General features: G+C 51.5%; 15 protein-coding genes across 15 annotated transcripts; 11 read left to right on the top strand and 4 right to left on the bottom strand.

Annotated features, from left to right (window-relative positions):
• Positions 1 to 253: 253 nt before the first annotated feature.
• On the top strand, positions 254 to 2405 carry APUU_20915A (uncharacterized protein; the record flags this gene model as incomplete). The annotated part of the gene is made up of 2 exons (XM_041699610.1): positions 254 to 295; positions 447 to 2405. The coding sequence occupies 2 exons, from the start codon at positions 254 to 256 to the stop codon at positions 2403 to 2405; spliced, it is 2001 nt and encodes a 666-aa protein (XP_041552677.1).
• A 135-nt stretch (positions 2406 to 2540) lies between these two features.
• APUU_20914A (uncharacterized protein) lies at positions 2541 to 4091 on the top strand (the record flags this gene model as incomplete). The annotated part of the gene is made up of 1 exon (XM_041699609.1): positions 2541 to 4091. The coding sequence occupies one exon, from the start codon at positions 2541 to 2543 to the stop codon at positions 4089 to 4091; it is 1551 nt and encodes a 516-aa protein (XP_041552676.1).
• A 192-nt stretch (positions 4092 to 4283) lies between these two features.
• Positions 4284 to 5216, top strand: APUU_20913A (NmrA/HSCARG family protein; the record flags this gene model as incomplete). The annotated part of the gene is made up of 1 exon (XM_041699607.1): positions 4284 to 5216. The coding sequence occupies one exon, from the start codon at positions 4284 to 4286 to the stop codon at positions 5214 to 5216; it is 933 nt and encodes a 310-aa protein (XP_041552675.1).
• A 96-nt stretch (positions 5217 to 5312) lies between these two features.
• On the bottom strand, positions 5313 to 6850 carry fmqD (FAD-dependent monooxygenase fmqD; the record flags this gene model as incomplete). The annotated part of the gene is made up of 3 exons (XM_041699606.1): positions 5313 to 5556; positions 5602 to 5972; positions 6023 to 6850. 3 exons carry the CDS (start codon positions 6848 to 6850, stop codon positions 5313 to 5315), a joined length of 1443 nt encoding a protein of 480 aa, XP_041552674.1.
• Positions 6851 to 7193: 343 nt separating this feature from the next.
• Positions 7194 to 8885, top strand: APUU_20911A (uncharacterized protein; the record flags this gene model as incomplete). Its single annotated transcript, XM_041699605.1, has 5 exons — positions 7194 to 7359; positions 7419 to 7690; positions 7747 to 8268; positions 8329 to 8678; positions 8726 to 8885. The coding sequence occupies 5 exons, from the start codon at positions 7194 to 7196 to the stop codon at positions 8883 to 8885; spliced, it is 1470 nt and encodes a 489-aa protein (XP_041552673.1).
• A 134-nt stretch (positions 8886 to 9019) lies between these two features.
• Positions 9020 to 10036, top strand: APUU_20910A (D-2-hydroxyacid dehydrogenase family protein; the record flags this gene model as incomplete). Its single annotated transcript, XM_041699604.1, has 1 exon — positions 9020 to 10036. The coding sequence occupies one exon, from the start codon at positions 9020 to 9022 to the stop codon at positions 10034 to 10036; it is 1017 nt and encodes a 338-aa protein (XP_041552672.1).
• A 209-nt stretch (positions 10037 to 10245) lies between these two features.
• On the top strand, positions 10246 to 10773 carry APUU_20909A (uncharacterized protein; the record flags this gene model as incomplete). The annotated part of the gene is made up of 1 exon (XM_041699603.1): positions 10246 to 10773. One exon carries the CDS (start codon positions 10246 to 10248, stop codon positions 10771 to 10773), a length of 528 nt encoding a protein of 175 aa, XP_041552671.1.
• Positions 10774 to 11296: 523 nt separating this feature from the next.
• APUU_20908A (uncharacterized protein) lies at positions 11297 to 13135 on the top strand (the record flags this gene model as incomplete). Its single annotated transcript, XM_041699602.1, has 3 exons — positions 11297 to 11425; positions 11470 to 12523; positions 12585 to 13135. The coding sequence occupies 3 exons, from the start codon at positions 11297 to 11299 to the stop codon at positions 13133 to 13135; spliced, it is 1734 nt and encodes a 577-aa protein (XP_041552670.1).
• A 628-nt stretch (positions 13136 to 13763) lies between these two features.
• Positions 13764 to 14914, top strand: APUU_20907A (uncharacterized protein; the record flags this gene model as incomplete). Its single annotated transcript, XM_041699601.1, has 4 exons — positions 13764 to 13881; positions 13940 to 14197; positions 14263 to 14803; positions 14863 to 14914. The coding sequence occupies 4 exons, from the start codon at positions 13764 to 13766 to the stop codon at positions 14912 to 14914; spliced, it is 969 nt and encodes a 322-aa protein (XP_041552669.1).
• Positions 14915 to 15451: 537 nt separating this feature from the next.
• APUU_20906S (uncharacterized protein) lies at positions 15452 to 16537 on the bottom strand (the record flags this gene model as incomplete). The annotated part of the gene is made up of 2 exons (XM_041699600.1): positions 15452 to 16336; positions 16397 to 16537. The coding sequence occupies 2 exons, from the start codon at positions 16535 to 16537 to the stop codon at positions 15452 to 15454; spliced, it is 1026 nt and encodes a 341-aa protein (XP_041552668.1).
• A 794-nt stretch (positions 16538 to 17331) lies between these two features.
• APUU_20905S (uncharacterized protein) lies at positions 17332 to 18246 on the bottom strand (the record flags this gene model as incomplete). The annotated part of the gene is made up of 3 exons (XM_041699599.1): positions 17332 to 17383; positions 17440 to 17977; positions 18039 to 18246. The coding sequence occupies 3 exons, from the start codon at positions 18244 to 18246 to the stop codon at positions 17332 to 17334; spliced, it is 798 nt and encodes a 265-aa protein (XP_041552667.1).
• Positions 18247 to 18854: 608 nt separating this feature from the next.
• APUU_20904A (uncharacterized protein) lies at positions 18855 to 19505 on the top strand (the record flags this gene model as incomplete). The annotated part of the gene is made up of 1 exon (XM_041699598.1): positions 18855 to 19505. The coding sequence occupies one exon, from the start codon at positions 18855 to 18857 to the stop codon at positions 19503 to 19505; it is 651 nt and encodes a 216-aa protein (XP_041552666.1).
• A 277-nt stretch (positions 19506 to 19782) lies between these two features.
• On the top strand, positions 19783 to 20927 carry APUU_20903A (uncharacterized protein; the record flags this gene model as incomplete). Its single annotated transcript, XM_041699595.1, has 2 exons — positions 19783 to 19917; positions 19974 to 20927. The coding sequence occupies 2 exons, from the start codon at positions 19783 to 19785 to the stop codon at positions 20925 to 20927; spliced, it is 1089 nt and encodes a 362-aa protein (XP_041552665.1).
• A 194-nt stretch (positions 20928 to 21121) lies between these two features.
• Positions 21122 to 21637, top strand: APUU_20902A (GNAT family N-acetyltransferase; the record flags this gene model as incomplete). The annotated part of the gene is made up of 1 exon (XM_041699594.1): positions 21122 to 21637. One exon carries the CDS (start codon positions 21122 to 21124, stop codon positions 21635 to 21637), a length of 516 nt encoding a protein of 171 aa, XP_041552664.1.
• A 100-nt stretch (positions 21638 to 21737) lies between these two features.
• Positions 21738 to 22710, bottom strand: APUU_20901S (alpha/beta fold hydrolase; the record flags this gene model as incomplete). The annotated part of the gene is made up of 3 exons (XM_041699593.1): positions 21738 to 21982; positions 22040 to 22261; positions 22320 to 22710. 3 exons carry the CDS (start codon positions 22708 to 22710, stop codon positions 21738 to 21740), a joined length of 858 nt encoding a protein of 285 aa, XP_041552663.1.
• Positions 22711 to 22785: the final 75 nt, after the last annotated feature.

Below are 22785 nucleotides of genomic sequence, written 5' to 3'. Positions count from 1 at the left end.
CTTCATCTTAGGTAACTATCTGTTATCAACCGGTATTGATTACCAGAGGTCTTCATATCGATATTCGATGAAGAAACGACTCTAGAGTCTTTCACTTTGACCTCCAAAGGTACCTACTTGGAAGCTGAGCACCGCCCACACTGTCATATTGCGCAGAATAAGAAATGTTATTTCCATCCAATAGGAGTACATTATACTGTGGCTATGTACCTGCAGAATATGAAACATTCTTTCCATCCAATAGAAAGACATTATGATGTGGCTATGTATGCATCCAGGGCAAACGCCATTTGCGGTTAGCCCGATCAGCATCCATGGCGAGGCTGTCTCCCTATTTCTTTTCTCTCTTCCTTCCCATCTCACTCTTGCTCTTTCTCCTCACTTTTTTTTTTTTTTTTTTTTTTTTCACCATGCCAAATGCCTTTACCGCTTATGCTCCTTGCTAGGCACAGCGCTCCACGATGAAACGGCACCGGCCCCGAGCTGAAGACTTCACAATCGGCTGGATCTGCCCCCTCCCACTCGAATATGCAGCAGCAAAAGAGGTTCTGGATGAGCTGTACGACGAGGCTGAATACGCGACTGGTCGCATATACAACCATGAAATCGTCATCACCTGTCTTCCTGCGGGGCAGATGGGTACAAATGCTGCCGCCGCCGCCACAGCCAGAATGCTTGCTGCATTTCCCAACCTGAAGAATGCTCTCCTCGTGGGTATAGCGGGGGGCGTACCGAGTAAGCAGGCGGACATCCGACTTGGCGATGTTGTCATTAGCCAGCCAAATGGACAATACGGCGGAGTTGTCCAGTATGACTTTGGGAAGACGATCCCCGGTGGATTTCAGCGTGTCGGCTCTCTCAACGCCCCCTCTCACGACCTGCTCACGGCTCTGTCGAAACTGAAGTCGAATCCTGCTGCTGCCAGGAATGCTATCGACGCAAGTAAAACCTACCAACCTCCATCCAATGTCGATACCCTCTTCCACGCCTCCTACGACCACGTTGGGGGAGAAACGTGTTTCCGATGCCGCCAGGATATGAAAATGAAGCGGGTACCGCGGGTTGGAGGTACAGAAATATTCTTCGGTACTGTTGCTTCTGGTAATCAGGTAATAAAATATGGTACTACCAGGGACAGGACCAGCTCTAAATTAGATGGCGTTCTGTGTTTCGAGATGGAGGCTGCTGGTGTGGTGAATTTGGTGCCCTGTCTTGTTATTCAAGGCATCTGTGACTACGCGGATTCACACAAGAATAAGACATTCCAACCTCTTGCAGCCGCAGCCGCAGCTATATGTGCCAGGGAACTTCTTTCATATCTGCCTTACAAACCTACCTTGGGGATTGAACAACAAGAAATTCCTATGCGTGGACCAGTGCAACTACGGACAGAAGACGAGAACCACCGGAACCACCAGAACCAACGCGACATAGAACCCCAACACTGCAAGACGTCGACAGCACAAAAGCGGATTTATATGGAGTCGCTCAGGTTCGACCAGATGGACAGCCGACACGCAACAATTAAGAGGGCACATGCAAAAACTTGTCATTGGCTGATGGATTGTCAAGAGCATAAGGACTGGCTTAGCATCGACTGTTTTGATCAACATCACGGATTCTTCTGGATAAAGGGGAAGCCAGGGGCAGGTAAATCTACACTGGTAAAATTTGCCTTCTCACAGGCCAAAAAGACGATGAGAGACGTGAATATTCTGTGTTTCTTCTTCAATGCTCGTGGCGAGGCCTTGGAGAAGACGGTGCTAGGAATGTATCGTTCTCTTCTTTGGCAGCTACTTGAACAACTGCCGGATCTACAGGCAGTATTCGACACATCGTCAGTGACCGCTAGCCACGGTAATCCTCCCAATTGGACTGTCGAAACACTAAAGGACCTCTTCTGCACAGCGGTTGAGGGTCTTCAAAATCGCTCTGTCATATGCTATATTGATGCCCTTGACGAGTGCAAACAGGAGGAGGTCCAAGATATGTTATCGTTCTTCGAACAATTGGGCGAAATTGCAGCATCCAACCGACTTCGGCTCCTTGTCTGTTTTTCGAGCCGCCATTATCCTCATATTACCGTTGAGAATAAAGTTGAGCTGGTGCTGGAAAATCAGGGCGATCACCACACGGACATTTCCAATTACGTGAATGCGGAACTCAAAGTAGGGAGCGGCAGGCAGGTTCCACAGATAAAGGAAAAAATTATCAATCGATCATCAGGAATTTTCTTGTGGGCAGTGCTCGTCGTACGTATACTGAACGAGGAGTATTCCCGTGGTCACGTTCATACTCTCAAGCGAAGGCTAGACGAGATACCGAATGGATTGCATTCGTTGTTGAAGGATATCTTGACAAGAGACAATAATAATATGGCAAAAACGCTACTATGCCTACAGTGAATTTTATATGCAAAACGCCCCTTGACACAAGAAGAGCTTTATTTTGCTATTCTGGCTGGAACTGAGTCTTCGGAGTTCCTCGCAGATTGGACAGCAGACGAAGGGGAGATTGACGAAGAAATTCTCAAAATATCCATGCTCGATTCTTCCAAAGGCCTCGCAGAACTGACGAAATCCAAAAAGAACCCTACCGTACAGTTTATTCACGAGTCTGTCCGTGATTTCCTTCGGGATGAGGGCCTCAGCAATCTCGAATTTGGCAGCATTGCCCCAGGACCCAGCCATGACGTCTTGAAAGCATGCTGTTTGAACTACGTGAATATTGATTTGTCGTCGCGTCTACCCCATTCCCAAGATCTTCCACAAGCCAAAACCCACGAGGCGAGCCGTCTTGTGGAAGCTATATCTCGGAGTTACCCGTTCCTTGAGTATGCTGTGCAGAACGTGTTCCACCACGCAAACATTGCAGCTGAGCATGGGATATTGCAGGAACCGTTTTTAGCAGAGTTTCCAACTGGGACCTGGATCCTGAAGAATAATGTATTTGAGAAACATCAAGTACGCCGGTACAGTTCATCTGCGGATAGAGTGTACATCTTGGCGGAGCACAATTGGTCAAAGCTCCTTACGACGGAGTGCTCTATGGGATCTCCAATAGTCGACTCGGGTCAACGATACGGGCATCCTTTATATGCCGCTCTTATCGGCGGGGGCGATGAAGCAGCATTTGTCCTTTTGACGCTCGACACATCTTTGAGAAGCGACTTGGATCAGAAACAAGTCAAGGGTGTACCCCTCCTCTCGTTCGCGACGAAAAACGGCTTTTTAGCCACTGTTAAGCTACTTCTCGAGCTCGGCGCCAGCGTGGACTACAAAGATGAGGACGACAAAACGCCACTTTGCCATGCGGCAGAATCAGGCCACGAAGGAATCGTAAAGATACTGCTGGAACACAAGGCCGAAACAGATTTATCGGATAAGGACAAACGAACACCATTATCTCACGCATCAACACCTGAAGTTATTAGGCTCTTGCTTAAATCAGGCGCAGATCCAGAATCGCGAGATTCTCTGGGACAAACCCCACTTTTCCATGCCGTTTTGTCACTCTCTATACCGAGAATTGATCTCCTGCTTGACAGTGGCGCGGCTCTGGAATCAAGGGATGATCGTGGGAGAACTGCACTTTCCTGTGCTGCCGAACGGCACCTTGGCGAAGAAACGATCAAGGTCCTGCTTGACCGAGGCGCAGATAAAGAATCCAGGGACTATAAAGGGCGAACCCCACTATCTGTCGCTGTTGGTAGAACTCCGCTGTCCCATGGTGTCCAACACTTGGGGCACGGTACAGTAAAATTACTTCTTGACCGAGGTACCGATATAGAATCAACGGATAAATCGGGGAAAACTCCACTATTCTATGCGTCTGGAAACCGATATTGGACTATACCTTTCTGGTTATTGCTTGATCGAGGTGCAAATGTGGGATCGAGAGATTGTTCTGGGGGTACTGTTCTCCACATGGCATCACGATACATAGGCAACGAAGACCTTCTTCTGGAACTGGTGAAGATCGGCGCTGATTTTGAAGCAAGAGACAACGATGGGCGCAGACCAATTGACATTGCAAGGCCTACTAATTTCGAACGTGTAATTGCAGCTTTCGAAAGAGCTGGAGCGAAGTAAATATTGGATCGATTGAAAGATTCTTAACTCCGGTCGGTCTCCAGCTATCTCCGCCCGATCTCGGCCTTCTCGGCGTCACTCTCGGCTTCCCGTCGGTCTCCACCAAACTAAGTTGTATATAAGGTATAGAGATATGAGTTGAATATCTGCAAGATAACTCAGAGAATACTCCAACACAATACAATCATCAGAATGTCCAAGCTCGTCGTCTTCGGTGCAACCGGCCAACAAGGCCACTCCATCCTCACCACCATCCTCTCCCACCCAACCCTTTCCAAGAAATACTCTCTCCGAGGAATAACCCGCGACGCCAGCAAACCAAAGCCTCAGGCACTCGCAGCCCAGGGCGTTGAAATCACCGAAGCAAACCTCGACGACCCATCTACCCTCCCAGCCGCAGTGCAAGACGCACACACCGTCATCCTCATCACGGAAACGCAGTACGTGGCTGACCTAAAGGAACGCGAAACCCGACAGGGAAAGGCCGTCGCAGACGCTGCAGTGGCTGCAGGGGTTCAATTCTTCATTTTCAGTACAGCCGTGCACTGCAGCAATCTCTGGAATGGAGGTCCGGTTGACCAGTTCGACGTCAAAGCGGAGATTGAGACTTATCTCCGCACTCTGCCATTCAAGCTTGGCACTGCGTATATCGCCCCCGGGATGTTCATGCAGAATCTGGCGACTGTTATGGCGCCGAGAAGACAGGAGGATGGGTCTTTTGCTATTGCGGGGATTAATGATCCGAGCACGAAGATCCCGATGATTGATTCGGCGGGGGATTCGGGGGCGTATCTTGTTCCGTTTCTTGAGGATCCGGAGGGGAGTAATGGGAAGACTATCTATGCGTCGTCGTCTCTGTACTCGTTTGATGAGATGGCGGGGATTATTTCGAAGACGTCTGGCGAGGATGTGAAGTATGTGCAGATTCCGAAGAGTGTGTATCAGGGGTTCATGAGTGAAGAGCAGGGGGGACGGATGGTGGCAATGATGAGTTTCATTGATGTGCCGGGATATTATGGAGAGGACACCGCAGAGAAGGTTGCTGAAGCTGTGGAGCTGGTGAATAAGTCTGGTGGGAGATTATCGAGCTTTGAGGAGTTTGCGAAGACCTTTACGACTTTGTAAATACCAGATATTGGTTCATTTATAGATCATCTAGACTAACAGGGTTCATATTTGAAGTATTGACATATGCAAAGCCCTATGACTAGCATATTGAAGTTACACAGGGATAGGGTTATTATAATTAAACAACCCATTCGGATCCCAAACCCGCTTTAATCTCTTCAATCTGTCCAGATTCCGCCCATACCACGCCTCAGGTCCCTCATTCCCCTGTGCAAAATTGCTATACACATGCAACTCGTCAAACCCACTCGTTTCCTGAAACAGATCCATTACATCGGCCATCCAGACGTTAATACTCCCGTCGAGGTCAGGATCAGAATAAAAATTCTCAAACAGTCTAAACACATTAGCCTCAGCCATTCTTCAGTAGAGATTTCCATACAAATGCGAAGTCGCGCGCCTATGCGGATATGCCGTCTCACCATCCCCAACCTCCCTCGTAAGCCGAGTCGGAAACCGCGCAATCCCAGTCTGCCCGGTGTATCGCTGCTCACTCGCCCACAGCGCATGGAGCTGGTTATAGTACTCGAAATAGGCATCTACGTCTGTATTCCTGAGCGAGATGCTCCACTCGTTCATGTACTGCCCCGGCGCGCAGTTCCGGGGATCCACCGTGTGCATGTAGGACTGGAGGTCGGGCCAGGGGAGGGTCATTTGTTGGACATTGAATGGGCCTGCGTCGTGGAAGGGTTGGAGGTAGGGTTCTGCGTCGGAAATGGGGCCGTAGTAGTTTGCTTGGACGGCTATGATGGGCTTTTATAGTCAATACCGAAAGCGGGTGGGATTAGTTAGGGTTGATGTACCTCTCGTGATTCCAGATCAATAGTCATGGCAACATTAAACGACAACAAATCCGGCATATCGTCATCGAATCCCTTTAAAGCACGCCAGACAGATCCATTCCGATCTGGGCGGTATCGAAAGAAGGTCATGGCGACATCCCCACCATTAAAGACCTCATGCAGGCGAAACGTCGCCGAAGTGACAATACCAAAATTCGCACCGGCCCCGCGAATCGCCCAGAAAAGGTCTGCGTTCTCGGCCGCAGATACAGAAACCAACTCCCCCGCCGCTGTGACCAGGCGCACTGAAACCAGCGAGTCAATACCTAGTCCGTATAATCCCTGCCACATCCCGACTGCACCGCCGAGGGCTGCGCCGACGATCCCCACGCACGGACTATTCCCCATAGCCATCATTTTGCCAGCGTTGTACATGGGTTCGTGCGCGGCTTCGTATCTGGCGCCGCCGCCGACGGTGATGTACTCATTATCTGGGCTCAGGTTGACGGTGTTGAATTTGCTCAGCTCGATTGTGACGCCGGTGTCGGTGTAGTGGAAGTCGCCGAGGGTCTTTGTGATCCCGTGGCCGCCGCCTGTTGCGAGGAAGGGGATGTTGTTCGCAACGGATGTTCGGACGATGTGTTGGATGTCTCCCTCTGTTGCGGGGATTATGGTCCCGTAGGAGGCGGGTGGACGGTATATCGTGTACCGGGGGGTTGTTTCGTTGAAGTCGGGATCGGTGGTGTATATGATCTCGGCGGCGGGGGAGAGGCCGGAGTAGAGGGCTGTGAGGTTGATGCTTGCTGTTGTTTTGACGGCGAACAGGAAGATGGAAAGTATTGTCCGCATATTGATGACACGGTCCTAGGTCAGCAGTCGAGATTCACAAGTCAGTGATAAGGTTTCAACCGTATATCGAGGACATCCATATGCTATATATGTACCGGCACCAGCTGAATCGGCATGTGATGGTGCATGAATATACACCGTGAGTCTGCAAATATAGTTTGAAAGCTGTATAGCTCGAAAACGCAGCCAATCGCCAGCCCTAACTCAGGCAGCCACCACCGGGCCCGAGCGTCGCGGTGTTCGTCCGACATGTTCGTGCCAGTGGAATCCCGACAGCAGGGATGCTGCAGATCTCGCCTCCCACCAGGGCTGTGCTGGGGTGGCACTGTGTGACAATGCAGTCATGAGGAACCCGATCGTCCAGCTGCAGATGGCCGTCGGCTTCCGACACTGCGGGGTGTGTTCGTTGGGTTCCGTGGTGAAGGGTTCCGTGGTGAAGTCGGGTCTATTCGATATCACTGAATGTAGTCTGGCTGAGACTTCTCGCGCCTCGGAGTCCGAAGGCCGGGGTGCATGTTATTCAGGCTGGCTATAAGGAGACTGCTTGTTTACTGTATAATTGTCTCAGATCCAAGCATACCCGTGGCACAGAGTACCAGTACTAGTACTATCGTGGACCTGGCGAGGAAAATCACCGCTGCAGCAGAAGTGATCGATGGAGTCACGTCTGAGAATAACTTCATTCTCTCCTTCGACGCCGACTCTCCTGACCCTTCAAGTCTCACCGGCGAGAATGCACAAACGTACCAGCAAGCCCGCGTGGCCGTCCTCGAAGCAGCAAACGAGATGAACGCTTTACTATCTGGCCACAGCGGTGTCGTCTTCGATCTCTGCACTTATGTATGAACCCAGTAGTTGATCTCGTAGTTGATATAGTACTCCACTGACGTATACAGGTCCACGTTGCCTCGACCCTGCGCACAATCCTAACATTCAACCTCGCCTCCTCAATCCCTGTAACGGGCAGTACACCCTACGACGCCATAGCCAAAGAAACAGATAATCTCGACAAGAAAACAATCCAACGCCTCTTCGCCATCCTAACAGACCACCACATCTTCAGCCAACCCTCGCCCGGCCACGTCTCACACACCCGCCTTTCCAAAGCCATGCTCACGAACCCCGGTCTCGCAGCGATAACCAAATTCAGCTTCGAAGAGTTGTACGGATTCTCGTACCACCTCACAGAGGCGTTAAAGAAGTGGGGGTCCAGCGAGGAGCCCAACGAGACGGGGTTCAATGCCGCAACGGGCAGCGCGTCGACGCTGTATGCCTATATCGACGAGAATCGGGACAAGGCCAGCCCGAGCGCGTTTACGGCTGTGTTGGAGCAGACCGGGTCGTATGAGTTTGCGGCTACGGATGGGGTTGTCGAGGCGGTGGATTGGGAGGGGTTGGGGGAGGGGGTTTTTGTTGATGTATCTACTTCTTTCTTTCTCTCTTGGGACATTGGAAGTGAACATGTACTGACTACTTAGGTCGCTGGGTCTGTTGGCCATGTCAGTATCGAACTTGCCAAACGGTATCCGCATCTGCAGTTTATAGTGCAGGACTACGGGTCCGTTATTCAACGAGGAGAGGCTGCACTGCCTGCTGAACTGCAGAACCGGGTCCGCTTCGAAGCAAAAGACATGTTCGAGGAGCAGAAAGTCATCCCGGACAAGAAGGTCGTCTACTTCCTGCGGGCGATCCTGCACAACTGGAGCGACAAGTACGCCCGCCGCATCCTGCAGGCGATTGTGCCGGCGTTGAAGCCTGGGGATCGCATTGTGGTGAACGAGCAGATTGTCACGGATGGGATGGGGTCGCTGCTTGAGCGGATGGTGAGGTATGTTGTCCAATATCTACCTTATAGAGTGTGTATTGATGGAATAGACTCAACGACATGAACATGTGGGCTGCGTTTAATGGCCAGGAGCGGACAGCAGAGCAGTTCGAGCAGCTGGTCAGGACGGTGCATCCAGGGCTGAGGATTGTGCGGATCAGCAGCTCGACGCTGGGAACGGGGGTTATCGAGATTGAATTGCATAGTTGATATTTGATATGTGATGTTTAATTGTTGATATATTGACCCGGTTAAACACACTCCCGGGTCTCTCCAACTTACAAATACAACTTACAACTTACCTTCAACTTCTTCATCTCATCTTCATCAATACTTCATCTACAATGAAACTCGCCATCCTCGACGACTACCAGGGCATCGCCCCCGCCCACTTCACCCACCTCAGCGACCGCATCACCATCACCTCCTTCCCCTCAACCCTCAACCCCTCCATCCCCTCCGAGCAAGAGTCTCTAATCAAGCGCCTCCACCCCTTCGACGCAATCCTCGCCATGCGCGAACGCACCCCCCTCTCCAAAGAAACCCTCTCCCGCCTCCCGAACCTCAAACTCCTCCTCACAACCGGCACCCGCAACCGCGCCCTCGACACAGCCTACTGCGCCGACCGCGGCATCCCGGTCGCAGGGACCGAGACCCGGTCGCCCGGGGTGAATTCCACCGTCCAGCACACCTGGGCGCTGATTCTGGGCCTCGCGCGCCATGTGCCTCGCGACGATGCAGCGGTTAAGAGCGGGGGGTGGCAGGGGTCGCTGGGGATGACGCTGGGGGGGAAGACATTGGGACTGGTGGGGTTGGGCAAGCTGGGGGCGGCGGTGGGGAGGATTGCGATTGTGGCGTTTGGGATGGAGGTGATTGCGTGGTCGGCCAATTTAACGCAGGACAAAGCGGATGAGCGGGCAATGGCCCTAGGACTGGACAAGGGGAGTTTTACTGCTGTTGCTGGGAAAAGGGAGTTTTTCGGACGGGCGGATGTGGTCAGTCTGCATTATGTGCTGTCGGGGCGGAGTCGCGGGGTGGTGGGGAGGGATGAGTTGAGTGCGATGAAGCAGGACAGTCTGCTGGTGAATACGAGCCGGGGGGGCTTGGTGGATGAAGAGGCGCTGCTGGAGGTGTTGAGTGCAGGGAGGATTCGGGGGGCGGCGCTGGACGTGTTTGAGCCGGAGCCGCTGGGGGTGGACAGTGCGTGGCGCACGACGCAGTGGGGGGCAGACGGGCGCAGCGAAGTCGTCCTGACGCCGCACATGGGATACGGCGACGAGCAGATCCACGGCTGGTACGACGAGGTTGCTGCCAATCTGGAGCGGTGGCTGAATGGGGACGACTTGCGCTGTTTGCTATAGAAGTACAGTAAATTGAATCAACTCACATGTGGAACAATCATACCTCGGATGGAAGGAGATCCACAGTGCATCGGAGCACTGAGGAATGCGGTATAGAGCTTCCGTTTGCGTTCCTCGGTACAACTCAACTTAACCTACCTTGAATTCTTAAACTCGTCATTCCCTCTCAATTCCTCTGTATTCTCTTCTAATTCCATCTGTCCGTCAAAATGCCCATCGCAGTCCCACCCACTCCCACTCCCACCGCGGCACCGGCCTCAACAGCCTCAACACCAACCCACCCCGGTCTGATCCGCGTCGTCCGCAGCCCCAAGGCCTTCGCCAGCGGGGCCATCTCCGAAGTCTCGCTCCCCGCCGGCGCCGTGCTCGCCAAAATCACCACCGCCACCCCCGGCAAAAAGGCCTACACCTCCGTACAGACCGGGCGCGACAGCCACATCGAGCTAAACTCGGACCTGGTCTTCTGCAACCACTCGTGCGAGCCGTCGCTGAACTTCGACATGGCGCGCATGGAGGTGCGTGTTGTTGATGACCGGCCGCTGAACGTTGGTGATGCCTTGACGTTCTTCTATCCGAGCTCCGAGTGGGAGATGGATCAGCCGTTTGAGTGTACTTGTGGTGCGAAGGGGTGTAAGCGGGTTATTGAGGGGGCCAAGGGGATGGGGAGGGAGGGTTTACAGGGGTATTGGCTGAATGCCCATATTGAGGAGTTGTTACGGGAGAAAGATGGAAATTAAAGTATAGACATGTATAGATATAGAGTATAATCAACAACTCAATTCAGCAACTTGACCCGAAGACCTCTATCCTAAAATATCGTCCAGAGGAGACTGCCGCATGCTGTAACGACCGAGAAGAGCCATTTTGAGAACGGTAGATGGATGCCTGTTGCAATTACTGTTTCAGTTGTTATCGGATACTGACGATATTTCAGCACGCTATGAATATCACTTGGCTTGAGTAAGATCTTACGTCTCACGATGGAACCCATGCTCTGTTTCAGCCTGTCTGGCGATCACGCACAGATCTTGCCCTGAGCTGATGGATCGAGACGATGGAACAATACGAGTTTAAGCTCTCCCACTGCTTGTTTCAGCCTGACACTGCAACAATTCGGCAGTCCTTGGTGAAGAAAAAGCAGCATATTTATGCCCCCTGTTAGGGTTACCGGCCGTGGTTATAAATTGGTTATAAATTGGCTTCCGAGCTCAGGCCTCTCGTGGTTCGTAAATTAGACGTTGATCTGAATTTACTTCTGCTATGAAGCCCAAGACTATCACGACAGTCCTCGCCATGGGCGACAGGGGCAAAACCCAAGTCCAGTGCGACAATGCCAGCGTGGAGGGCAGAGCTACGGACTCTGTCGTCAGCGAGAGTCACAGACCCAAGGTATTGCTTTCAATGATAACTGCCATCGCCGCTAACACCGCCAGCTCACGGACATCAAGTTCATCATGATCCTCGTCGGCTTCGGAATGGCCTTTGTCGGCTCGCAGATCCAACCGCTTCTCTTCGCCGCCATCATCCCCCGAGTGTCTGCAGACTTTGGTGCTTCTGACTTGCTGGTTTGGTTCTTCTGCACTCAGCAAATCGCCACCGGTGTCATTGCGCCCTTTGCAGGGTCGCTGGCAGACTTGTTCGGCCGGAAGACGATAACAATCGCCGGTGTTCTGTCCTCGATGGTCGGCATGATCCTGGCTGCTGCGACCCCCAATGCAGCTGGATACCTCGCCGGACAGGCCTTTACAGGAATCGGCATCGCAGTGCAGGAACTCATGGCCATTGCAGCAATTGTGGAAATCGTCCCAACCATGCACAGGGGATACTACATCGCCATCATCGTGACGAGCTTCTTCCCCTTCGCTCCAGGCTCACTCTATGGAGCCCTAATCGCCCAGTCCAACTGGCGATACTGCGCGTGTCTCATTGCAGTCTGGAACTTCATCACCGCAGTTATCATCGGCGTCTTCTACAACCCGCCCCCAATGGCATTAAAGAACGCCTCAGGCCTGACGTGGAAGCAAAAGGTCAAACGGATCGACTTCCTCGGCGGGCTCATCATGACCTGCGGCCTCATCCTCCTCCTCATGGGCATCAACTGGGGCGGCCAGCAGTACCCCTGGAACTCCGGCCGGGTGATTTCATTCCTAACCCTTGGAATCGCCCTGCTCCTTGCCTTTCTGGCATATGAGAAATTCTTCGCTCCTTATCCAATGTTCCCTGGTTCGCTACTACAGCATCCGCGCACATTCACGGCGTTGATGATCGTCATCCTCCTTGCGGGAATCAACTACGTGTCTATCCTGATCTTCTGGGTCCTGGAAGCTGTTAGCATCTACAACTCAGATCAAACAGAGCTCGGTATCAGAACCCTGCCCTACGGCTTCTGTATCGCCGGCGGCGCCATAATCTCAGCAATCATGGTCTCCCAGTTCAAAGGCCACCTCCGCACCATCATGACCTCCTTCTGCATCATCCAAGTCGTCGGTACGTCCACCCCTCTAAACATACCAAATACGTACATTAAGTACTAATTAAATAAATAAAGGAATCGGCAGCATGGCCGCCCTAAACCCGCACGCCATCTCAACAGCCTGGGCGCCCCTAATCTTCAGCCTCCTCGGCATCGGCGGCGTCCTAATCCCAAACCAAATCATCATCACAGTCATCTGCCCGGACTCGCTCATCGCAACGGCAACCTGTCTCACGGCCTGTCTCCGCGCCGTCGGCCAGGTCATCGGGACGAGTATCTTCTACACCCAGTTCACGGCCGCCCTGACGGCGAATACATACGACACTGTTGTCCCTGTCGCGTTGCGGGTTGGGCTGTACGATTTCGAGACGCTGGGGAGTATGATGCCTGCGCTTGTGGCGACGCCGTGGAAGGAGTGGATTGTGAGTTCTGGCGTTGGGGAGATGGTGAGTAGTCCGGAGGGATTGGGGATGCTGCATGATGCGGTGGTGGAGGCGTTTGCGGGGGCGTTTGCGAGGGTCTGGTATATCTCGATTGCGTTTGGGGTTTCGGCTGTGGTGGCGAGTTGCTTTATTGAGGATTTGACGGCGTTGATGGATGGGCATGTTGCTGTGCATTATTTTTAGTTTATTTCTTTGGTTTACTGCGTAGGTGGCGGTGGATGCGGTTAGGGCTAGTTTGGGTTCGATATATACACATTCTTTAATTAACCTACACAACTTAAGTCTTGTGGCCAGTATTTACCCAGTCTTCGGATATGCAATTCCACAGATCAGCACAGCAGGAGAAACAATATCGATATACGCTACGGGCACCAATCATAGACATCCCGATCACTAGGAACTGCCTTGAAAAGTTGGAATCTATCACTACCGTTTGGATCATACCCTGGTTAGCGGATAACAACTATTAGTTGATTAGCTTCTTGCTGATCAGCTAGACCATTCATAATTGTGAACCGTTTATTGATTGTTAACTACCATGGCCTTGTTCTGGGGTTATTATAATGTCCTTCAATTCATTGAAAGTGCCTTTGTTTGCTTCATTCACGTTCTTTGGCCACTCACTGGTCAACGGCCATTGTCCAGTACGCCCTGGTGGAATATATAAAGCCAACCCTATACCTCTCCAGCATCGCAGAAGACCGACTCAAACTGCAGACTTCGTTAAGATATTTTGGAACAGAACACAACTAATTCTGCTCTCGTCATGTCCGCGGAAACTGGCCTTGCAGTGAGGATAATATCATCCATCATGATGTTCCCGTCCAATGCAATTAAAAAGATATCTGCCATCTTCAGTACTCAGCGCGAGCTGTACCCGTCCACAATGACAGTGGACGAGGCGAGGAAACACCCGAAGAAGTACTCAGGTATGTTCTCTCACATTCCGCTAACCTACCTATCTCCATACTAACCAGAACTTGACAGGGTATCCCGAGCTCGTAAAATATCTAGCCTCCGGCGAGAACCTGCCTATCGTGCGACGATTCGACAGGCTGACACTCCGTGCAATTCTCCGTCTCCAGGACGAAATCACCAAGATCGAGGAGCAAATCGATGCCATCGACAAGAGTCAGATGTCAATAGAGGTCCCTGAGGAAACCAACAATGGGACCTTTCGTGCTGACCCAGTGCCAGAACGGGACCGTCTTCTGCAAGATGCACACGAAAAGCTTGAGCGTTACCGTTCGTATACCCCATTAATCATCTCACTTGAATGAGACTTCGCTAACAACCAGGGCGTTTTGTAGATTGCTTCGTTCACAAGTACAGCAAGTTGAGGTCTTGCGTTGAGTCTAATGTTGAGCCCGATGACAGCGCTATCAGAAACTTCCGTGGTTGGATTGACAACAACTCGCGGTGGGATATGATTGAAGGAGAAGAAAGGCTTATAGATATACCAATTAACAACGAGGAGATGCAGTTTCTAAACAGCCCAGATCTCTTCCGTATCGTGCCCGACCAGCGCAGCCCCCTCCGCAAGTTCCTGGCTCGATGGAAAGCGTTTCGCCAGTCAAAAGTGTGGCACAAGGAGATTCCCGCCTCGCTGGTTCCAGTGCCTGATGATGGGACGTTGCTACTTACAGATGATGTGAAGCTATTGACATTCGAGAAGGTGCTGAGTGGCCTCATTGGGATTGCCATGCTGGTCTCGCCGATATGGGTGCTTGCATCTGTTGATGGCTTCTATGCTGAGTTTGGCATTGTTACTGCCTTTCTTTGCGCCTTTACCTTTATTGTCTGGGCTGGCACGACGCTTAGGCCATTTGAAGCTCTCGCAGTACCGGCTGGGTAAGTTGTTACTGGATTTATAGTTCAATGTGATGTGGGCTGACTGTTTGATTTTCTAGATATGCTACTTTTCTAGTACTGATCCTGCTGGTAAAGAAGGGGAGTGCCTAATATGCGCGACATGATGTCTTGAGGTACTAAAGTATGTCCTTATCATGCAGTTATTGCCATTTTTATCGCGTTTCCTCGCAGGGGAAGAGGTAGGGTGTTTGAATTGTGTTTATTTTGAGAATTAGAATTTGCTACTTATAATGATGATTATGGAGTTGTGGTTTAGAGCCATTGTAAACAGATTGGGAAGTCTCATTAAGAGGTTCAAAATAAACTTGTTAGGGTTGGGTTGGGTGCCTAAGGCAGGAACCGCGTATACAAAAACATTTAACCCAGCCTAAAAACCCAAAAAGAAAGCCCAGGAATGCAGATTCTAACCAGAAAAGGTCTGTATATTTAAGATAGTTCTGTAATCATTGCAATATAGAGTACCCAGGCGCTACCGCAGTTTACAATCAACGTATATATTTTATTTTCTCTATATTTTATTCTCTCAGTAAATTATATACCAGCAGGAATGATAACTGGAAGTTAGCAGAGAAAAGGAAATGGAAGTTAGCAGAAAAAAGAAATGGAAGTCATCATGCATCCGATTTCTCACGGAGGCATCATCTTATATTCTATCCACCGCCGAGCTTTCCCAACGCACGAGCGCTGCAAGGATGCATCAGTCGCCCAATCCTTGGTTAATTCGAACTGGTAAAGGTCTTTCGAGGAGTAATTAGCGGGCGGCAGGCCAGGAAGCCTATCTTCCTGGATCAGTTTATCACGCAGCTCGTATAACGGTGCGAGGATATTGGCATCTGGTGCTACAGGGGTATGTCCACGGAGCTGATCCCAGAATGGCTGCAGTTCACTTCGCAGCTTATACCTGATAATATCCTCTCCGGGGACCTTTCTCTCTCCAAGAAAAGTAAGCATGTTGAACCACCTCCAGTCAAGCCTCCGGTTCAGATGGAAGTCGCGGCAAAGTAGCAGGATAAGGGCCTCAACGTGTGATATTATACTCAGTATTGTCACAGGATCCTGGTGCCGCCAGGGACCGGTGCTTTCTCCGCTTGCAGGGTCTATTTCTAGGTCTAAATCGATTACGCCTGGCCAATGTTCAAGCCCGCGTGCCGGTAGGCGCCTGAAGTCGGTTGTGCGCACCAGATAGGGATCATCTAGCGGGGGAGCCCTGACAGGGAAGTCAGGGAGCCACCAGAGCAAGCGAGATTTGCGGTGCAGCGAGAGCACATATCCAGCGGGGGCATGGAAATGGGCTTCCGCAATAGGGTGGAACCGATCTTGCCAAGTCATAAAGGCCTTGTCGAGCTTTGCATCGTACTCCTGCTCGGTCTCATCCGGCATTGAATCTATCTCAGGGAGACGATCTTCCTGGAATTCAGGACAGGCCCGGTTTGCACACAGGGGATACCCTTCACGAACAATCGCATTCGCTGCCGCTCTTATCATATCGTCGTGTACCACAAAGTTAATCTCCTATAAGCGTCGATCCAGTCAGCTCGAGTCCCTAGGGAACAAGGTTCAGTTTCACTTAACGTATGCTCCAGCATCGCTTCCCACTATCCGAATGGAATTCCAATCGAAGAGAACATGGGGAGCCTCCGCGCTGCTAATTATACGGTCGATCGTCACAATCTCCGCCGTTATTCGGGAGTAGTAGTAGCCCACTTCCGGCATAATGAGGTCTGTCTGGTCAGTTATTGCCCTGCTAGTCGGGATGAGAATGCTGAGTTCCGTATAGGAAACCAAGCAGGGGATGAGCATGCATTTATCCTTTTGAATGAAAGGGCTCTGATCCTCAGGTGCTTGGTATCTCTGACGCCTTTGATAGGGATGGTAAGGGAGTCTATCAAGCCATTGTACGCTTCTGCAGCAGACTAACAACAACAATGAAAGACGAACTAACTTTTAGGGAGTACTGCACACCGAAAGAACTAAATGAGTAAACTATATATCCTGAAACAGCAGAGTCTGATATCCCCCACAACGGATTCGCCCGTCCAAACGCGCAGATAATTGCTCTAACGGAATTATATAATGGCCAAGACTGTAAATATTCCATTGTTCAACCAATATATTGGCAGACAAATATTGGCCAATGGAACAATATGATCCGGGCCACCACGTAAGAAATGCCTTTCAGGTGCTGCACGGGGTACATACAAGACGCTCAATTTGATTGACTTCGTTACAACCTCGACGCTCAACCTTTGTTACATTGGCCAGACCCGAGAGGCACAATGAAAGAATGAAAGAGAACAGATTCTGTGGCGGAAAGGAAGATCAAAGAGAGAAAGACATGAAAGAAAAGTTCAAGGAGACGACACATTCATTACAGAAGTCAGGTTATCATGGCAGCAGCTCTATACGGAAGCAGCCAGCTCAGACCACCCGGGGCTTTCAACGGCAAGGTACTTGGGCCATATTGGTGGTAATTACGCTCGACACGACTCCTTGTTGATATGGCACGTTCAATAATCCCCCTTCTTCACCTGAAGAAGGACCATGAGCACGGCAGCGTATCTAGAGGAGATTGAGTCAGTTCACATTACATAGAACACACACAGAGAGAGACCGACCCTGCCGTCACGCCAAGTGCCTCGGATGGCTTTGCGTTTGTGCCCGTCCTTACCAGGACAAGACACACGAAGATAAAGCATGTAATGACACCGACTTTGGGGTAGTATGGGCGGACAGACCCGATGATCCACAAGGGGGCGATCAGCATCGCAAGGCCGATGAAACCTGTAACGAGCCTATCGAACCGCTCTAATGCCTTATCGTCTGTGACGACCAGCGGGTTGTTCTTAGTGTTGGACTTCAGGGAGCGTGGAATCTCTTTGCGGAACAGGCGGGCCAGCCACGATCGGTCATTACGCTCAAGCAGACGGCGAAGGGCGGACCTTTTCTCAGGAACGATTGCAAGAAGGTCGGGGGCCTCAAGGAACTCAATCTCTTCCTCTTCTATTGGCCGTATCTGGGGCTTCACCGTACGCAGAGGGCCGCTCTGCCATTCCCAGTGCGTTCTTGTGTCAACCCAGCCCCGGACGCTTTTCAGATCCCTATCAGTAGGCGACGGCCAGTCTCGCAGTTGTGCGTATAGATGAACAAAGCGGTCTAAGTGAATGTTGCTGTCAGCATAATTCTACTTGAAAGGATTGTCCGGGGTAGTGCAAACAGTATCTGTCGAGCTTCGCAGACGCCCTCCAGATCAGACGTTGGCGCTCTGCTGAGCGATCGTGCCGGAAAGTGCCGTTGTTGTTAGCCTGACCGTTTGGCTTCATCATCTCGTCGTCAATATGGTCAATAGCCTGCTCGATAGTTCGTATTTCGTCCTGTAGACGTAGAATGGCCCGAACACCCAGCTTGTCGAATCGACGAACCATGGGGAAGTTCGGTTCAGCCGCCAGAAACTTTGAGAATTCGGGATATCCTGCCAGCTAGCCGTCAATGCTTTGCAAAGAGACTCGCCGGGGTTAGAGACTGCACCGGAATACTTCAGAGGATTGCTCATGGCCTGCTCAAAAGTGATGCCGCCGAGCTCCGCATCTTCCGGGGTAGGGTTTGGGACTGGTTGTGAAAACGACCCAATGAAGCCCGATAGCTGGCGAAAAAAGCTTGGTGAACCACATCGTCATGTCGAATAGGGGGAATTAGACACAGGACCAAGGTGTGGGAAGCAAAGAGAAAGAAAAGGGTCTTGTTCGCCGGCGAAAGGGGAACTTTCATGAGCACAGGTAGGGTTACACACGCTGATTCCCGGATGGAGGATATCCGGTTTGAAACCTTCAACACGAGAAATTGCCAGTGTCTCTGAATCTGATTATGATGATGCGCCATGTCTTGGAAGATGGCAATCTCATCTTCTTAAGTTCCTTCTCCCCCAAGGGCTCCCATAATCCCGAACCTACTCTCCTGATTGCAACTCTGAGGGCTTGGAGTCTGCGTCCAACTACACAAAGCCTATTCACTTTCTTCTTTCCAATTACCCAAGATGTTTTCCATGAGACAGACCTCTCCTATCTCCCCTTGTCAACCAAAATTCACCGCACGGGGGAGTTTAGACAGCCTCACCCCCTCATTTCGCCCCATATCTCGTGGATCCCAAGCAAGCATTCCCCAGTCCCTCCATGGGCACCACCCCACAAAGATATATTATCCTCCAGAATCCTCCAACGGCAAGAATGGCGGACGAACCGCAGGGTCTGAAAGGGGATCTGGCAACGGCAACGGCAACAACGGCGGCGGTGGTGCCCCGTCACGGGGTGGTACCGGAGGACAAGGGGGTTCTGGTCGCGGAGGAGGCTCCAATGAAGGAGGCGACTCCGGAAGCGATAACAATCATGGAGCTGGAAACGATGACGATAGTGAAGCGAGCAGCTCCCAAAGTGGGGGGACTGATGAAGATGATAGGGAAGCCAACGATGGAAACGACCAACCAGGAAAGCGAAAGTCCAGACCTTCACCTTGGGAGGATGAGATACATGTCAATGGCCAGCACGTTTCAACACCGTCCCATACCGGGGATGCAGAGAAGAGCGGAGGCCGCTACATGGCTCCTACCAAGCACGCATTCAAGAGGATGTCGGGGAAGACGGCAGCTTGGATTGCTAAGGGGAAGGCGAAGGTCAATGGTCACATTTGATATCACTTTATTACTGACAAAGGCGCTCATGTTTTTGTTTCTTTGTCTCGCCTGTTCCTTTGATGGCCTGTTTTTGATAGTCAGCATGTCAGTTTAAACCGTCTTTGTTGCGCCATTCCTACATAGTATTCTTTTTCCTAATCCATTCATACCATTGACTTGTTTTGAAGCTAGAGATGGCCTTGTTTGGCGGATATTAAAGGTGCCTATCTTCTTGGTGAACACAGACCGGATAGAAACGACAACTCAACATTCGAAACTATTACACTGACCCAATATGCCGAGACGGGAATACAGCAGTATACGCGAAGCAGCAGCGGAATTCGCTCGACTTCTTGACAAAGCAGGAGCTCCCAACATACACTTTGGCATGAACACCGTTGGAACCATTGGGAATGATTGCGAGACTATTGTAAGTCACATATTTGAACCTAGTAGGATTTACTGATACTATTGGCTCTACACCAGGACATCGACATCGTGGTAGAGGGCGATAAGGTCAAGACCGCTATACGGGCAATCACAGACGCTGAATACACCAAGTGCACCGACCAGGGCTGTCCTGAGCTCGGGGAGGACCGCCATCCGCACCTCGATTGGCTCCCAGAAAACACTTTGGAAGAGCGGAAGGCAAAGTTTGAGGCGATAGTAAATGACCTATTGCTAAACAGGTTCCACCCCGTCGCCGAGGCACATTTTCATATTCCGCGGCATTATATCGTGTCGCTATATCGCAAATCCCATTTGCTTTGGTGGCTTCGCGAGATTCCTGCTGGAGCACCGGCTCGGGATGATCCTGATATTGTCCATTCGACCCATTCAGCACGTCTTGCGCAACGAAAGCTTGGACAGTGGCCCGGCCCTATTGATAAGCACTCTCCACAATATCGTCTCGGCCAAAGCTACGGGCCGTGGTCTAAACGATACCCTGTGAAAATACTAAGCCCAAGAGCACATATTGAGGCTGTGATCTTGTTGCTCTGCCGGGACTTCCACGTGGAGAGAAGACTTGATTTCAGATGGTTTTCCATGCTCTGCAATCTGGGAGAGAGAAAGATCGGTACGCAGAGTGCTGCTCGTTATAAGTTGAAGGACGAGTTCCAGCCTTTCTGGGACCAGTTGCGCGGCCACGTCCAGGTAGCGGACGACGCGAATATTTTTGCTCCATTGTTCGAACTTCGCGACCAGCTGATTGCAGAAGGCCGGCTCCCTGACCTGCCGCGAGGTAATCCCGAGACTCAGACCCTCTATCGTTTCGAATTGACCGAGGATTACTGCTCACACACAGGCAAGAGGCGGGCCCGCGCTGACAAGCGTCGTGGATGGCTTTACTACAAGTTTGGTGTACCTGTCGCACCCAGGTTCCGAGAGCCTATTCCGAGGCCGTGTTTTGAGGTTAGTTTGCCATTATTCTTTTCGTAGTGATGCGACATTCGTCGCTTTTTTGTGGTTGTACGGAGTAGACACAGTACATAGGTATCCCCACCCAAACTTTTCTTATATTGACCCACCAAATTTTATCGAGATTCCACTTCCCACTACACTGTCAATCATCTCAATCATCTTCCGGTGACGAGAAATTCCCACGAGTACAAACCAGCAGACTCAAGCCAACAATGCCAACCTGGCGCCCCCTGACCCCAAACGACATCGCCAGCCTCATGCAGGTCGCAAATGAAATCCATCCAGGCCTCCCAGAACGCCCCGAAGTATTCATCAACCGCATCGCCCTCTTCCCAGCCGGCTGTCTCGCCCTGGAAGACGAAGCCGAAGACGAAGACGGCGCCCGCCTCTGTGGTTACGCAATTTCCCACCCGATCCGCCCCCGCTGCCCGCCGGCTCTGGATTCTGTCTTGGATGAGATCCCCGCGGACGCAGATCACTACTACATCCACGATGTGGCTATCCTGCCCAGACTCCGAGGGCGCGGTCTAGCTGCGGAGTGCGTTGCACGGCTGCTTGCGAGTGACGCCGCGCAGAGGTATCCGATGGCTGCACTGGTTTCGGTTTATGGCACAGAGGCGTTTTGGGCGCGCTTTGGGTTTAGGGCCGTGGTGATGGGTGAGGATTTGGCTGGGAAGCTGCGCGAATATGGTGAGGATGCGGTTTACTTGGAGCGTGTACAAGGCTGAATCCCAGTGATAAAGCAATGAATGGCAAACATAATCACACGAAGACAGGCTGGGTAATTCCGCAAACTCTGACATTGAATACATCAACCCTAGTCTAGTGCTATAAATTCCCCAATAGCTCCCTCACAGCCGCCAGCACAACGTCGTTCTTCTCCAGATGCACACTATGGTTCGCACCGGGGACAACCACCAGCCTTGCCCCCTGTATCCCTCCTGCAATGATCCTCGACTGCTCCGCCGGACAAATCCAGTCATGCTCCCCGACAATCACCAGCGTCTTGGCCGTGATATTCTTCAGTCCATCTCTGTAGTCAAAGAACTTCTCCGAGGCAGAGTAGAGATCATCTACCAAGCACACCAAGTCAGTCATTAATCCCCATTCTAAACGTTTAGAAAACGTACTATGTGCTTCGGCATTAAACACCGTTTCCAGGTTCTTCGCCAACGCGCGATCCGCATCGAAATTCTCCGGTTCGGCGTACAAAGGCGCCGCAGCGTGCATAACGAGGCGGAACTCCTCATCGCTCTCGAACGATCCAAAGATCTTGTCCTTGAGCATGGAGACGCTCATCCCCGGGGACCGGTGGAGGCGAGTTTCCAGTGTTTTGATGGCCTCCGCTTCGTCTTTCGGTATAATTAGCCTTACAATTATTGAAAGAAAAGAATAAGAAGAATAACTGACGATGCCAACTCGCCGCCGTCCCCCTCAGCACCAAATGCGATACATTATCCGGATAAGCCACCGCGTACTGCAGCGCCAGGAACCCGCCGAAACTACCGCCGATGATGACGACTTTCGCATTTCCGCGCGTAAAATGCACTCGCAGACCCTCGATGTCGGCGACGATTTGCTGGAATGTATACGGCTTCGTCGCTGAGCTGAGTCCGTGGCCGCGGTACGTGAATGAGAGGACGCGGTAGGTGTGCGCGGCTAGGGCTGAGTATGCGCTGAAGTCGGACGCGTGGTCGCCGAAGCCGCGGCCGCCGTGGAGGGTTATTATTAATGGGCCATGCTCGGGGCCGGAGATGTCGTAGGCGAGGTTTGCGTTGTTGATTGTGATGTAGTTTGACATGGTGCTGTGGCTTGATGGGCTGGATGTCGGGCCTGGGTGGTTACGTGGGTGGTTGGGTGTATTTATAGTCCATCT

This window comes from Aspergillus puulaauensis, chromosome 2 (genome assembly GCF_016861865.1).
Source record: "Aspergillus puulaauensis MK2 DNA, chromosome 2, nearly complete sequence".
Taxonomy (NCBI): Eukaryota; Fungi; Ascomycota; class Eurotiomycetes; order Eurotiales; family Aspergillaceae; genus Aspergillus; species Aspergillus puulaauensis.
The sequence above is the reverse complement of the archived record's forward strand: the minus strand, read 5'-3'. Positions and strand labels throughout refer to the sequence as shown.